Source organism: Triticum dicoccoides, chromosome 3A, assembly GCF_002162155.2.
Source record: "Triticum dicoccoides isolate Atlit2015 ecotype Zavitan chromosome 3A, WEW_v2.0, whole genome shotgun sequence".
Taxonomy (NCBI): Eukaryota; Viridiplantae; Streptophyta; class Magnoliopsida; order Poales; family Poaceae; genus Triticum; species Triticum dicoccoides.
The window spans coordinates 763,048,100-763,059,999 of record NC_041384.1 but is presented as its reverse complement, the minus strand read 5'-3'; the positions used below and the strand labels follow the sequence as shown (position 1 = coordinate 763,059,999).

General features: G+C 42.3%; 3 protein-coding genes across 3 annotated transcripts in view; all 3 read left to right on the top strand.

Annotated features, from left to right (window-relative positions):
* The first annotated feature begins 389 nt into the window (after positions 1–389).
* On the top strand, positions 390–850 carry LOC119273332 (protein H2A.5-like). The gene is made up of 3 exons (XM_037554527.1): positions 390–422; positions 456–566; positions 671–850. The coding sequence occupies exons 1-3, from the start codon at positions 390–392 to the stop codon at positions 848–850; spliced, it is 324 nt and encodes a 107-aa protein (XP_037410424.1).
* Positions 851–3,388: 2,538 nt separating this feature from the next.
* On the top strand, positions 3,389–3,848 carry LOC119273726 (protein H2A.5-like). The gene is made up of 3 exons (XM_037554800.1): positions 3,389–3,421; positions 3,455–3,565; positions 3,669–3,848. Exons 1-3 carry the CDS (start codon positions 3,389–3,391, stop codon positions 3,846–3,848), a joined length of 324 nt encoding a protein of 107 aa, XP_037410697.1.
* A 6,916-nt stretch (positions 3,849–10,764) lies between these two features.
* The window catches only part of LOC119273725 (B3 domain-containing protein Os06g0194400-like), a 1,393-nt gene continuing 257 nt past the window's right edge, over positions 10,765–11,900 (top strand). The window contains 3 exon segments of the mRNA XM_037554799.1: positions 10,765–10,998; positions 11,073–11,357; positions 11,478–11,684. Of these exon segments, the coding sequence (XP_037410696.1) occupies positions 10,765–10,998; positions 11,073–11,357; positions 11,478–11,684 (726 nt within the window).

The window sequence follows — 11,900 nt, the reverse complement described above, 5'->3', positions numbered from 1 at the left end:
GAAGATTCTCAAATCCTGATTGGTCCATCCGGTCCTCGCACGGATCATGCCCCGAGCTAATCGTAGCCACATGGATCTTCCAGATCCAATGGCAAAGACGTCGGCGACATGGATAGAACCAGCCGAGCCGATCCTAGCCATTTGCACCTTCTAGATCTTGCGGTGGAGAACGTTGGTCACACAGATTGCACCCCCTCCCATCGATCATGCCCCTCTGAGTCGATCCCTGTCGCCCGCCCTCCTAGATCCGAAGGTGTCGACTACATGTCATGTGAATCGCGCCCATTACTCCGGAGCACCCCCTATAAAAGTGATAAGCTTGCGTTTAGATTCATCAGTATCGCGACCCACATTTCGAGAGATTGAAGTTCGTCGTAGAAGGACGGGAGATGGACGAGAGGAAGAGTGCCGAGCGGAAGAAGGCGGTGACCCGATCCACGAAGGCTGGACTCTAGTTTACCGCCGGCCACGTCGGGCACTATCTCAAGAAGGGACGCTACGTGGACCGCGTCGGCTCCAGCGGCCCCATTGGCCTTGCCGCCGTCCTCGAATACCTTGCCGCCGACGTAACCAACCAACGACCAATCTCGTAGATTCCTGTTCCATTCATGCTCAACATAGTGGTAATTCATCTTGTCTCGGTGTTCATTTTAAACCACATATGCTGGAGTTGGCGGGCAATGTGGCCCAGTACAACAAGAAGACCCGCCTCATGCCGCGCCACCTGCTTCTCGCCACTCGCAACGACGAGGAGCTCTCCAAGATGCTTGACGGCATCACGATCGCCCACAGTGGCGTGTTGCCCAACATCCACTTTGTGTTGTTCTCCAAGAAGGCAAACATGCAATAGCATATCAACTTCAAACAGAATCCAAGAATAATATATCTCTGCAATTTTTTTACCTTACGAGTATTTGCTTAGCTTGGATCCTCATCAGGGCCATACGCGAGAATCCGGGGGCCCGGTGCAAAATATCATGAAACTAGGCCCTTTATATAGAAAATAATAATTATGAATATATTATTTATTTAGCACACCATAAACATAATCTTCCCAATAATAATACAAGGGAGATATATGATGAGAAGAAAAAACACAAATGAGATCGGAGAATATCAATCCATTGCTATACTAAAATTTCTTTGAACAATTTGTGAAGTGATCTGATTCAAGGATAACGGAAAAAACCGGCGAAGAATAGCAATAAGTTGTACTAGTTCCTAGTATGATGCTTGTTGCTTCAGTGCTGGTAGTCGTCGTTAGGTGGTCTACGGATATGGATGTAATTTTTATTATTTCTGGCATTCGTTGTACTGCCATGATTTTAAAGATGAATAGATCGAAAATTTTCTCACAAAAAAACTTAGCAGTGATTTATACTATTAATTGTTACTATTTAGGTGGAAAGAGAGGTCAAGAGAAAGCCTTCGAATTTGGAACTGGTTGGCGTTGGTAGTTGGAACGTTGTACAGGAGATGAAGCGTTGCTTGGATATTCCCTCCATTAATACTATTATTAATTGCGATTTAAGATAATTTTTGGGGCCCTAGAAATTTTGGGGCCCTGTTCCATCGCACAGGCTCCATCTGCTTGCCATATGGGTCTGATCCTCATGCCAAGAAAAGAAGTAATGACGCTTCCGATTTTTTTTCTCTAAACATAAATGTTTCTTTCCACTTTTCCCATAATGCGCATCCGCAGGCAGACCCGGTTGTCCCTTATCTATCCTCTCAACTACTATTGTGTAATGACAGTCTTCTACTGGATCATAATGCATAAATATCTCCTTCCCATATAACATCTAGTACAATTAGTACTTACAATGCGACCCATATCAAATTTCGCTTACAATGCAATTATACAGCACCATAGCCCACTACAAAATGAATGTAATAACGTATTTGCCAGATGCCATAAGGATATTCATTCCAGTTATTTCCCCGATAAATCATGAGTGGACATGCAGCCACGCGAGGTCGTTATCAAAACCGACTGTTTCCGCGTGATTCGTGCAGCTCTAATACATCGAGCCTGTATAATAAATTTCATTCACCGTATATAATTAGTACAACTCTTGTATTACTTCTGACCTTGCCAGGAGATGGCCCAGAAGGCAGACTCGCGCATTGAAGACATGCGTTGATTAACATGTCAGTCCAAATGGCCAGCTGCACCACAGTAACTACATTGATCCATGCTCGCAAGGTCAGAAGACTTTTACATAACTTATAGGATATTTGATACATCACCAATATGAGAGAACATTTTTTTTTCACGGCTTCGATTTTGATCTCAGCTTCACAAGTATACATGTTAACCAAAAATTACGGTTCCCATTTTTTTAACAAATTAGAGACATCAAAACCAACTCCACAGATTTCTAATTGAACTTACAATATGAAAATATCTACAAGATGCATTTAATTACCTGAATATATGGGAGAAAGTTTGTCATGGTTGCAGCTAAATTCATGTGCTTAGTCGATGTATTAGTAATATGTTAATCAGCAAATTAGGACTAACCATCATACAAGTGTGTTTAATCAGTGTGCCAGTTATTAGCCATGTAATATATTGGGCTAATTAGCATATGAGTATTACCATAATACATTAAACCATCCAGTTTGTCATGAAACAGATGCTATGAATAAAGCTTCTTGTACTAGCATTATTCCATTGATGCATCTGCCAATTGATGGGTTACACATTAATACATATATAGACTTGGCCACCTAATAACAATTGTCATAAGAAAAGTCTGCAATGCAAGGGGACGAACAGGTTGGATATAGGTCAGCACGTTTGTGCTTATACCCAAGTAAAACGCAGAATCAAGTCCAGTGTCCTTCTTGGATTTTTTAGTCAATCATACCAAAAACAAAAAGGGATTGCCAAAAATAACAAAAAATAGTATTCGGTGTGAAAAAGAGTCTAACCTTCCCCTCCCCAATTTCTGAATCCAGTTCCCACATTAAAGGAAAAAACAAAACAAAGCGAGGACAAAAGATTCTCAAATCCTGATTGGTCCATCCGGTCCTCCCACAGATCACGCCCCCGAGCTAACCGTAGCCACTTGAATCTTCCAGATCCAACGACAATGATCGCCGGTGACATGGATCACACCAGCCGAGCCGATCCTAGCCGTTTGCACCTTCCAGATCTAACGGTGGAGATTGTTGGTCACACAGATCACACCCCTCCCACGGATCGTGCCACTCCGGGTCGATCCCTACTGCCCCCCGGATCCGAAGGTGGCCACCACACGTCATGCGAATCACTCCCTTATCGAGGAGCACCCCCCTATAAAAGTGGTGCCCTCGCGTTCACATCCATCAGCACCGCCACCCACATTTAGAGGGATTCAAGTTCGTCAGAGAAGGAGGGGAGATGGTCGGGAGGAAGAGCAGCGAGCGGAAGAAGGTAGTGACCCGGTCCACAAAGGCTGGACTCCAGTTTCCCGTCGGCCGCATAGGGCACTATCTCAAGAAGGACCGCTACGCGGACCGCGTCGGCTCCGGCGCACCCGTCTACCTCGCCGCCGCCCTCGAATACCTTGCCGCCGAGGTAACCAATCAACGACCGACCTCATGCATTCATGTTCTTTTCATGCTCAGCTGAGTGGTAGCTGATCTTGTCTCGGTGTTATCTTTAACCACATATGCTGGAGTTGGCGGGCAATGCGGCCAAGGACAACAAGAAGACCTGCATCATGCCGCGCCACCTGCTACTCGCCACTTGCAATGACGGGGAGCTCTCCAAGTTGCTTGACGACATCACCATTGCCCACAATGGCGTGTTGCCCAACATCCACTCTGTGTTGTTCTCCAAGAAGGCCAACATGCACTAGCATATCAACTTCAAATAGAATCCAACAATAATATATCTCTGCCAATTGTTTACCTTACGAGTTTTTGCTTAGCTTGGATTATCATACTAAGAAAAGAAGTAATGCCGTTTCCATTTTTTTCTAAACATAAGCTTTGTTTTCCAATTTCTCCATAATGCGAATCCGCAGGCAAACCCGGGTCCCTTATCTATCATCACAACTATGGATTAATTCTTCGCATCTTGTGTTGTGTAATGACAGTCTTCTACTGGATCATAATGCACAAATATCTCCTTTTCATATAACTTCTAGTACAATTAATACTTACAGTGCGACAAATATCAATTTTTCGCTAATAGTGCAGTTATACAGCACCATAGCCCACTACAAAATGAATGTAATCACATATCTGCCAGATGACATAAGCATATTCAGTCCATTTATTTCCCCAGCTATCAATTAATGCCATATACTGATAGATGGTTCCCTCTTTCTTTTCAGAAGCACACATCCAAGACAAGGCAAAGCACAGACCCAGTGAAAACAGGGCAAAAAGCAAGGCAAACCTATTCTGACCTAGCTAAAAACTTTTGGGGGGGCAACTGCAGATGGTTCCCTTTTTAAAATAATGTGTATGCCAAAGGGAGCCCAATAATGCGTCCCTTGGATAAAGGTCTCGTGCATATGATAGATCATGTTCGCTTTCTACTCAGCCACTCAACTGTTGTTGCAGTTTGTTCAGAATGGAGACAAATTCAAGTACAATTTTTAATGGTACTATACATTTTTTAACATTACGTATACATTTTTATGAAAATGTCACAAACACATTTTGAAAAACAAACAATATGAATAATGAAGGGAAGAAAAAAAAAATGACGTCAAATAGCGCGCGGTTACTGGGCAGGTCCAACACGTGCTCCCTGAAGGTGAGCCTTGGCAGGACTCGCAGCTGGCGGCACATAGGCGCTCCCGTCGATGAAACGCTACAAACTGCTTTTAGAACCTTCCACGCGGTTGTTTTTTTTCTATAGTTTCTCGCTGGTTCCTATTCGGGGCTTAAAGGCGTTTTCGCTAACGGGCGCATACCCCCCTCGTCATGTTAGGCCGGCCCAGTTTTGACTTGTTTTTTCTGTTTTCGCTAACGGGCGCATACCCCCCTCGTCACGTTGGGCCGGCCCAGTTTTGACTTGTTTTTTCTGTTTTCTAAAACTGCAAAAAATTGACTTGTTTTTTAAGGTGCGCCAGAGCTGGGTCTCGAACCCACGACCAGTTGGTTTAGAGTAAGACGCCACGACCAACCCACCAAATCCTTTCATGTGATTGTTTAATTGTTTTCCCTTCCTTTATTTCTTTTTCTTTTCTATTTTTCTTTCTTTTTTTAAATTCGCGAAACTTTTTTACTTCACTAATTTTTCTGCAAATCGATGACAATTTCTTGAATTTGATGATTTTTTCGAACTCGTTGAACTTTTTTTCGTATTTGGTGAACTTTTTTCTGAATTCTGTGAACTTTTTTTGAATTCGGTGAACTTTTTTTTGAATACAGTGAACTTTTTTTGAATTCGGTGAACTTTTTTCTGAATACAGTGAACTTTTTCCGAATTTGGTGAACTTTTTTTGAATTCGGTGAACTTTTTTCTGAATACAGTGAACTTTTTCCGAATTTGGTGAACTTTTTTTCGAACTCGTTGAACTTTTTTTTCGTATTTTGGTGAATTTTTTCGGAATTCGATGAACTTTTTTCTGAATTCTGTGAACTTTTTTTGAATTCGGTGAACTTTTTTCTGAATACAGTGAACTTTTTCCGAATTTGATGAACTTTTTTCGAACTCGTTGAACTTTTTTTCGAATTCGGTTAACTTTTTCGTAATTCGATGAACTTTTTTGAAAGGACCAAAGTACATACTGTAGCAAACCAGTTCATTTTTCAAGAAAACCAGTACGTACTGTAGCATTTTTTTAGCAAACCTAAAAAAGTGATCGAGCAGGCAGCTTTTTTTTAGCAAGCAACGCAGCTAGCGAGCGAACGGCAAGAGCCCACGATCGAGCGACGGCAGCAGCCAGCGAACGAGCAGCAGCAGCCAGCGAACGAGCAGCGGCAGCCAGAGAGCGTTGCTGGGCCAGGCCCATGCAAGCGACTCAGCAGGCGCTGGCTTGGGCAACGGGCGCTAAAGGCGCCAAGGAGGAGCTCTCTAGTTTCTCATCCTTTTTATGTTTTTTCCATTATTACTACAAGTTTTCTTTCGTTTTTAATTTTCATATTTCATTTGTTTCTATTTTTGGTTTTTTATTTAATTCCTCTTTGTTATTTTCTCATATTTTATAGTCAGATTTTTAAAGAAAAACACGGTGTAAATTATATTTATATACATTGAATATATTCAAATAAAGGTTGAACATTTTTTAATAGACGGCAAACATTTTTCTAAATACATTTTTGAATATTTGCCAAATTTACATTGTACGTTTTTTATATGTACAGTAAAATTCTTGTAACACATTAACCATTTTTCCATGAACATTTTTATAAATGTGCAAGCTTTTGAAAAGTTCTTGAACACTGTTTTTAATGTCATAGGCATTTTTTTTGAATTGTACGAAACATTTTTCTAAACTACACAAACATTATTTTATCATTTTAAAAATCTTTTCTCAAAGCATGGCGAATATATTTTTAAATGCGGGAACATTTTTTTAAAATGTCACAAACATTTTTCTGTTTCTCGCTCTGGGGCGGGTTTTTTCTGGTCTTTTGGTTTTTCTCAGTTTCCAATTTTTGGGGGATTTCTTTGTTTTTCGGTTACTTTCAAATTTCTTCCGTCAAAGCTTGGGTGTGGTGTGTGGAGCACATGCGTTCTTCATGTGGAGCATGGGTGTGTTGTGCTTTTGGATGGAGCACTGTGTACCTCACTCTGCGAGGAAACCACAATTATGCTTCATTGCAAGGGAGGCGCAAGTTAGTTTACTTGAGAAGCATAGTTATGCTTCTGCGGGGATTTACACACTTTTGGTCATAAAGTTTAGTCTAGTGTCCTTCCATCACCTCGTGATAAACTTTCTATTGCATCCTATTCCAAAAGTGAGGATTTACTTATTATTCCTGTCTTTAGTATATGGATTGGCAATGCGCATGGAAACAAAATCGTTCTTATTGACCTCCTTGTAGTCACCCCTAGATGCTTATGTATTTTGAGACCTTGTCCTTCTTGATCTTCTTCACGGGATGCCTTTTCTTATTGAGTGCTTCATGACATGCTTGATTTTCTTCATTGGTGTGAGAAATGCTTGGATTTTTCCAGCCAATCATACCAAAAACAAAAAGGGATTGCCAAAAATAACAAAAGAAATCTTTAGATAGAAAAAGAGTCTAACCTCCCCCCTCCCCAATTTCCAAATCCAGTTCCGACATTAAAGGAAAAAAAATGAAACAAAGCGAGGACAGAAGATTCTCAAATCTTGATAGGTCTATCTGGTCCTCCTACTGATCACCGCCACCGAGCTAATCGTAGCCACACGAATCTTCCAGACCCAATGGCAAAGACCGTTGGTGACCTGGATTGCACCCGTCGAGCCGATCCTAGCCGCTTGCACCTTCCAGATCAGACGGTGGAGAAGGATGGTCACACGGATCACACCCCCTCCCGCGGATCGTGCCCCTCCGAGTCGATCCCTGCCGTTCCGCCCTCCCAGATCCTACGGTGGCGACCGCATGTCATGCGAATCGCGCCCCTTACTGCGGGGCACCCCCTGGTATAAAAGTGGTGCCCTCGTTTCACATTCATCAGTGCAGCCACCCACATTTCGAGAGATTCAAGTTCACCAGAGAAGGAGGGGAGATGTCTGGGAGGAAGAGCGGCGAGCGGAAGAAGGCGGTGATCTGATCCACGAAGGCTGGACTCTAGTTTCCCGTCGGTTGCATTGGGCGATATCTCCAGAAGGACCGCTACGCGGACCGCGTCAGCTCTGGCGCACCCGTCTACCTCATCGCTGTCCTTGAATATGGCGCACCCGTCGGTTGGCACACAAATATAGCCATACAATTAAGAGGTGGCAATCATTAATTTCAAACTGCCGATGACATGGCAATTGTTCTCAAAGCAACCACACTGTCATCACTGTGCAAAGCAATTTCAGGAATCTTACTATGAAACGTTGAAGAATCTAAGAAAAGATCTATACTGACAATGAAAACTCTAAAAAAATACTCCCTCTGTCCCATAATATAAGAACGTTTTGCAAGCTGTTTTAGCTTGCAAAACGATCTCATATTATAGGACAGAGGGAGTAGTATTCATTTTAAAACACAATATTAGCAAAAGTACAAATCTCAAAACAAATTTGTAGCGACCCAAGGGCCATTTACACTGTAAAACATATTGTCATTGTCAGAACCTAACAATGCTTGAGGCATGAAGAACATTTCCTCCTTGCTAATTGAGACTCAAAGACCTGATAATTGAATTGTGTTAGTTCTATTCTTCGAAAAAAATGATCAAAATGGTTTAGAGAAAAAGGTGCAACAAATGCAGAAATTCGATCAACTTGATTAACAAAGTCGTGTTGGCATTTACATACCACCACAACTCTACTAGTCAAGTGCAATAATTTTCGCTGAAGAACAACACAAAACATAGAGGAGCCAATGCATAGTCATCTGCATGGTGAAATTTTACCTCACTGACAACTGTACAATTTGGAAATTGAAGCCAATACATGCACAAAGTCCCCTGTGAGATGATGTCAAAGAATATCCAAAGTGGGAGATGGAAGATCGAGCAGAGTAGCACTACCCCAGCTTCCAACGCATTTTTTTCTTAAGGTAGATCATGGGGAAAAGTTTTATTCGATATTGGTGTCCTCGACGTCATCGAGCCATTATCATCGCCTCACGGCATCACGAGAGGTTCGTCACGACCGTCTTCATGAGACTAAACTGCGCCGCATACATCAAAACAATACCATGGCATGAATGATACATAAACATGAATCAAGTAATCTTACGCCCTAAATACACAGCTCTTAAAAAACGAAGAGATGAAGGATGGCAGTCCACTTAAATTATTTACCTCGCATACAGATTGGAGAGCATCTCACGAAAATCCATCTCTACACCCGAGCTGATGAAAAAATCAAATCGAAACAAATACTAGAAAATTCAAAAATTCAAGTTTTTTTGTGCGCTAGACAATTTGATGCGTGTTGTCCGCTCCAATTTTCACATCATTTGGACATCTAAGGAGCTCTCAGCGAAAAGGACAAATTTGGGGTCTGTAAAAATGTTTATTGTTCATGTACTGTTTTGGCTCGATTTTTCTTTTTTGCCGAGGGCTCCTCAGATGTCCAAATGACTTGAAATTTGGAGCGGGCCTCACACATCAAATTGTCTACCGCACACATTTTTTTTTGAAATTTTTTGAATGGTTTTTGAATTTTTTACAATTTTTTTATAACCGGGTGCAGATGAGTCTGAGCACCGAAACGCCCTACTCGAGCATCTCATGCATATTCATAATCTCTTAGTAGAGCATGCTTGTATGAGTAACAAAACAAAGAATAACATCTAAGGAGAAAAATGAACAGATCAACTATTTGTTCAGAGATAATGAACACGATGTATCACACCACCATCATGCATATGGATCGAACACCAGCAAGGAGGTAACATTACCAAAAATGTGATGGAGTGTTTTCATAGTTCTTTTTCTTTTCCTTTTTTCCATCAAAACCCATGTGGTGGTGGCTGACATCAGTGCTCTTTTTGTTCTTCATCCATGACGGCATCCCAGAAGTTACCTCAGAAGCTTGTTTTGTCAGCACTGCTGCATACAAGACGGGAACAGACAAACGCTTGAAACACATATCCTTCAGCAAGGAGTGGTGGGAGGAGTTCCTCATGGGAAAAAGATTCTAAAGGTTGGGCAAGCTGTCCTAATCGAGATGCCTCCACGTCGAGGGAGGTAAGCTCCTTCGACCCTCCAATCCCCCTTGATCTCCTCCGTTTCTTCATCGTTTTGGCTGATCGAGATGCCTCCACGTCGGGGAGGTAAGCTCTTTCGACCCCTCCAATTACTTTTAGTCAAACAACTTTTGTTTTGATGCAGTTTTTGGCACTGGGTGAACCCTAGTTCATCTATTAGTCTATATTTTATTTTTACCTTTTTTTTCTGATTCCCTTTTCTCTAATTTTTTCATCTTTCTATTTTTATTTTAAGTTTTTTCCCATTTTTTCTTTAGTTTATTTGTTCTTTGAAAAAAAAATGTAAACTACATTTGACAAACACATGAACATTCTATAACGGCAGAAGCTTTTCTAAAACCATACTAATATTTTTTAATAATAAGTATGTGAACACTTTTAATAAACTACATGAATATTTTATTAAATGCATGGATATGTTTTGAAATACATGAGAACTTTTTAAAACTACGGAAGCATTTTTTAAATACAATTAATTGTAGGAAAATTATGTTTGTGTGTTTTTTAGATGGAAAATTATGTTTGTGTTGTGTGGATTTTCTTATTTGGATAAGATCCATCCTGTTCCTGTTTCTGTGTGAGTGGCCCCTTTCTACGTACATGAGTTTCCTATTTCCGTGTTAGGTTACGAATCAGTTTATTATGGAAACCGTGGATTTGGAAAAACGGCCGATACGCCTTCTATGTTCTTCTTCTAAAATATAAAATGGAAAGAGTACGTTAGAGTTTGTATATGCGGGATTTGTTTATGGAATTATGCCACGAATGCCGGGCCCTACCAAACTTGCTTGGCCGTAAATGAAGCGTGCTGATCACATCAACAGAATCCCTGAGAAAGCGCAAGCGATTTCGAACGTTTGAGCTTTTGAATCTCGGTCGCCCAATTTATAGGCCGGCCGCCGCATCTCATCTCCTCCCGTTCATTCTGTTGCGTTCGTCTCCCCAACAACAGAAGAAATGGCCGGAGCGATCGCGTACGAGGAGCAGCGCCGGAGGCAGATAGAGGAGAACAATCGCAAGCTGGAGGAGCTGCACCTGCACCAGCTCTCCGCAGCCGTCAGGGAGGCCGCCGGCCCCAAGCCCTCGCCGGTCCGGCAGTCCGTGAAGCAGAAGCGGGTGCCGCGGGTCGCCGCGGTCCGGCAGTCCGGCCGTGTTGCCAGCCTCCCCAAGCAGCCCAAGTACTGCTACGAGGTACGTACGCGATCTTTAATACCCAAAAATGTATGTATCTAGGATTAACTTGGTGTAATGTACTATGTATCTAGGATGACTACCCAACCTTGGTAGAGAAGAAGAAGATTAGGAGGAGGAACGTACCCCCATCATTCCTCTCCATGCACCGCAGCATTTGATTTGATTGATGATTGTTTTCAAGGAGGAGGGCGAGCAGCACGAGGAGTGACTTGATTAATCGAGTGTACGCCACAGACGAGGCCAGACTCCATGCCAACTCCAAGGCCCAAGAGCTGCTGCGTAAGCTGGTGCCCGGCGGCAACCCCAGCTTTGTGAAGCCCATGAAACAGTCTCATGTCACTGGAGGCTTCTGGCTCGTAATTAAGCCCCCACTCACTCTTGCATTACTCACTTCACTCCCTTCCCTTATTGAAAGTTGAAACCGTCTTCGTCGATCTGTCTGATGATTGAGGGGCGTTGGTTTGGATTGCTGACAGGGCCTCCCGACGCAGTTCTGCCGGCTGTATCTCCTAGAGAGTGATCATAGAATCACTTTGGAGGACGAGGAGGGTGACGAGTATGAAACGCTCTACCTCGCGCTTAAGACGGGCCTCAGCGCCGGATGGAGAAAGTTCGCCTTGGAGCACAACCTGGTTGATGGTGATTGCTTGGTGTTCGAGTGGGTCGTGTGGAACAAGTTCTATGTGAGTTTCTTATTTCTTATTATGTGTCTAGCTATATATGGAACCCTATATATGTCCTCTAGTGAGAATGGTTGTGCACTTCACAGAATTAGGATATGCGCCGGCAACACCTTCATCATCTATTATTTTGATTCCTGAAATTCATATCAAATGAGAATAAGCCATTTATATTCTTATTTCTTGTTTATAATTTATATTAAATTATTATGATTAATC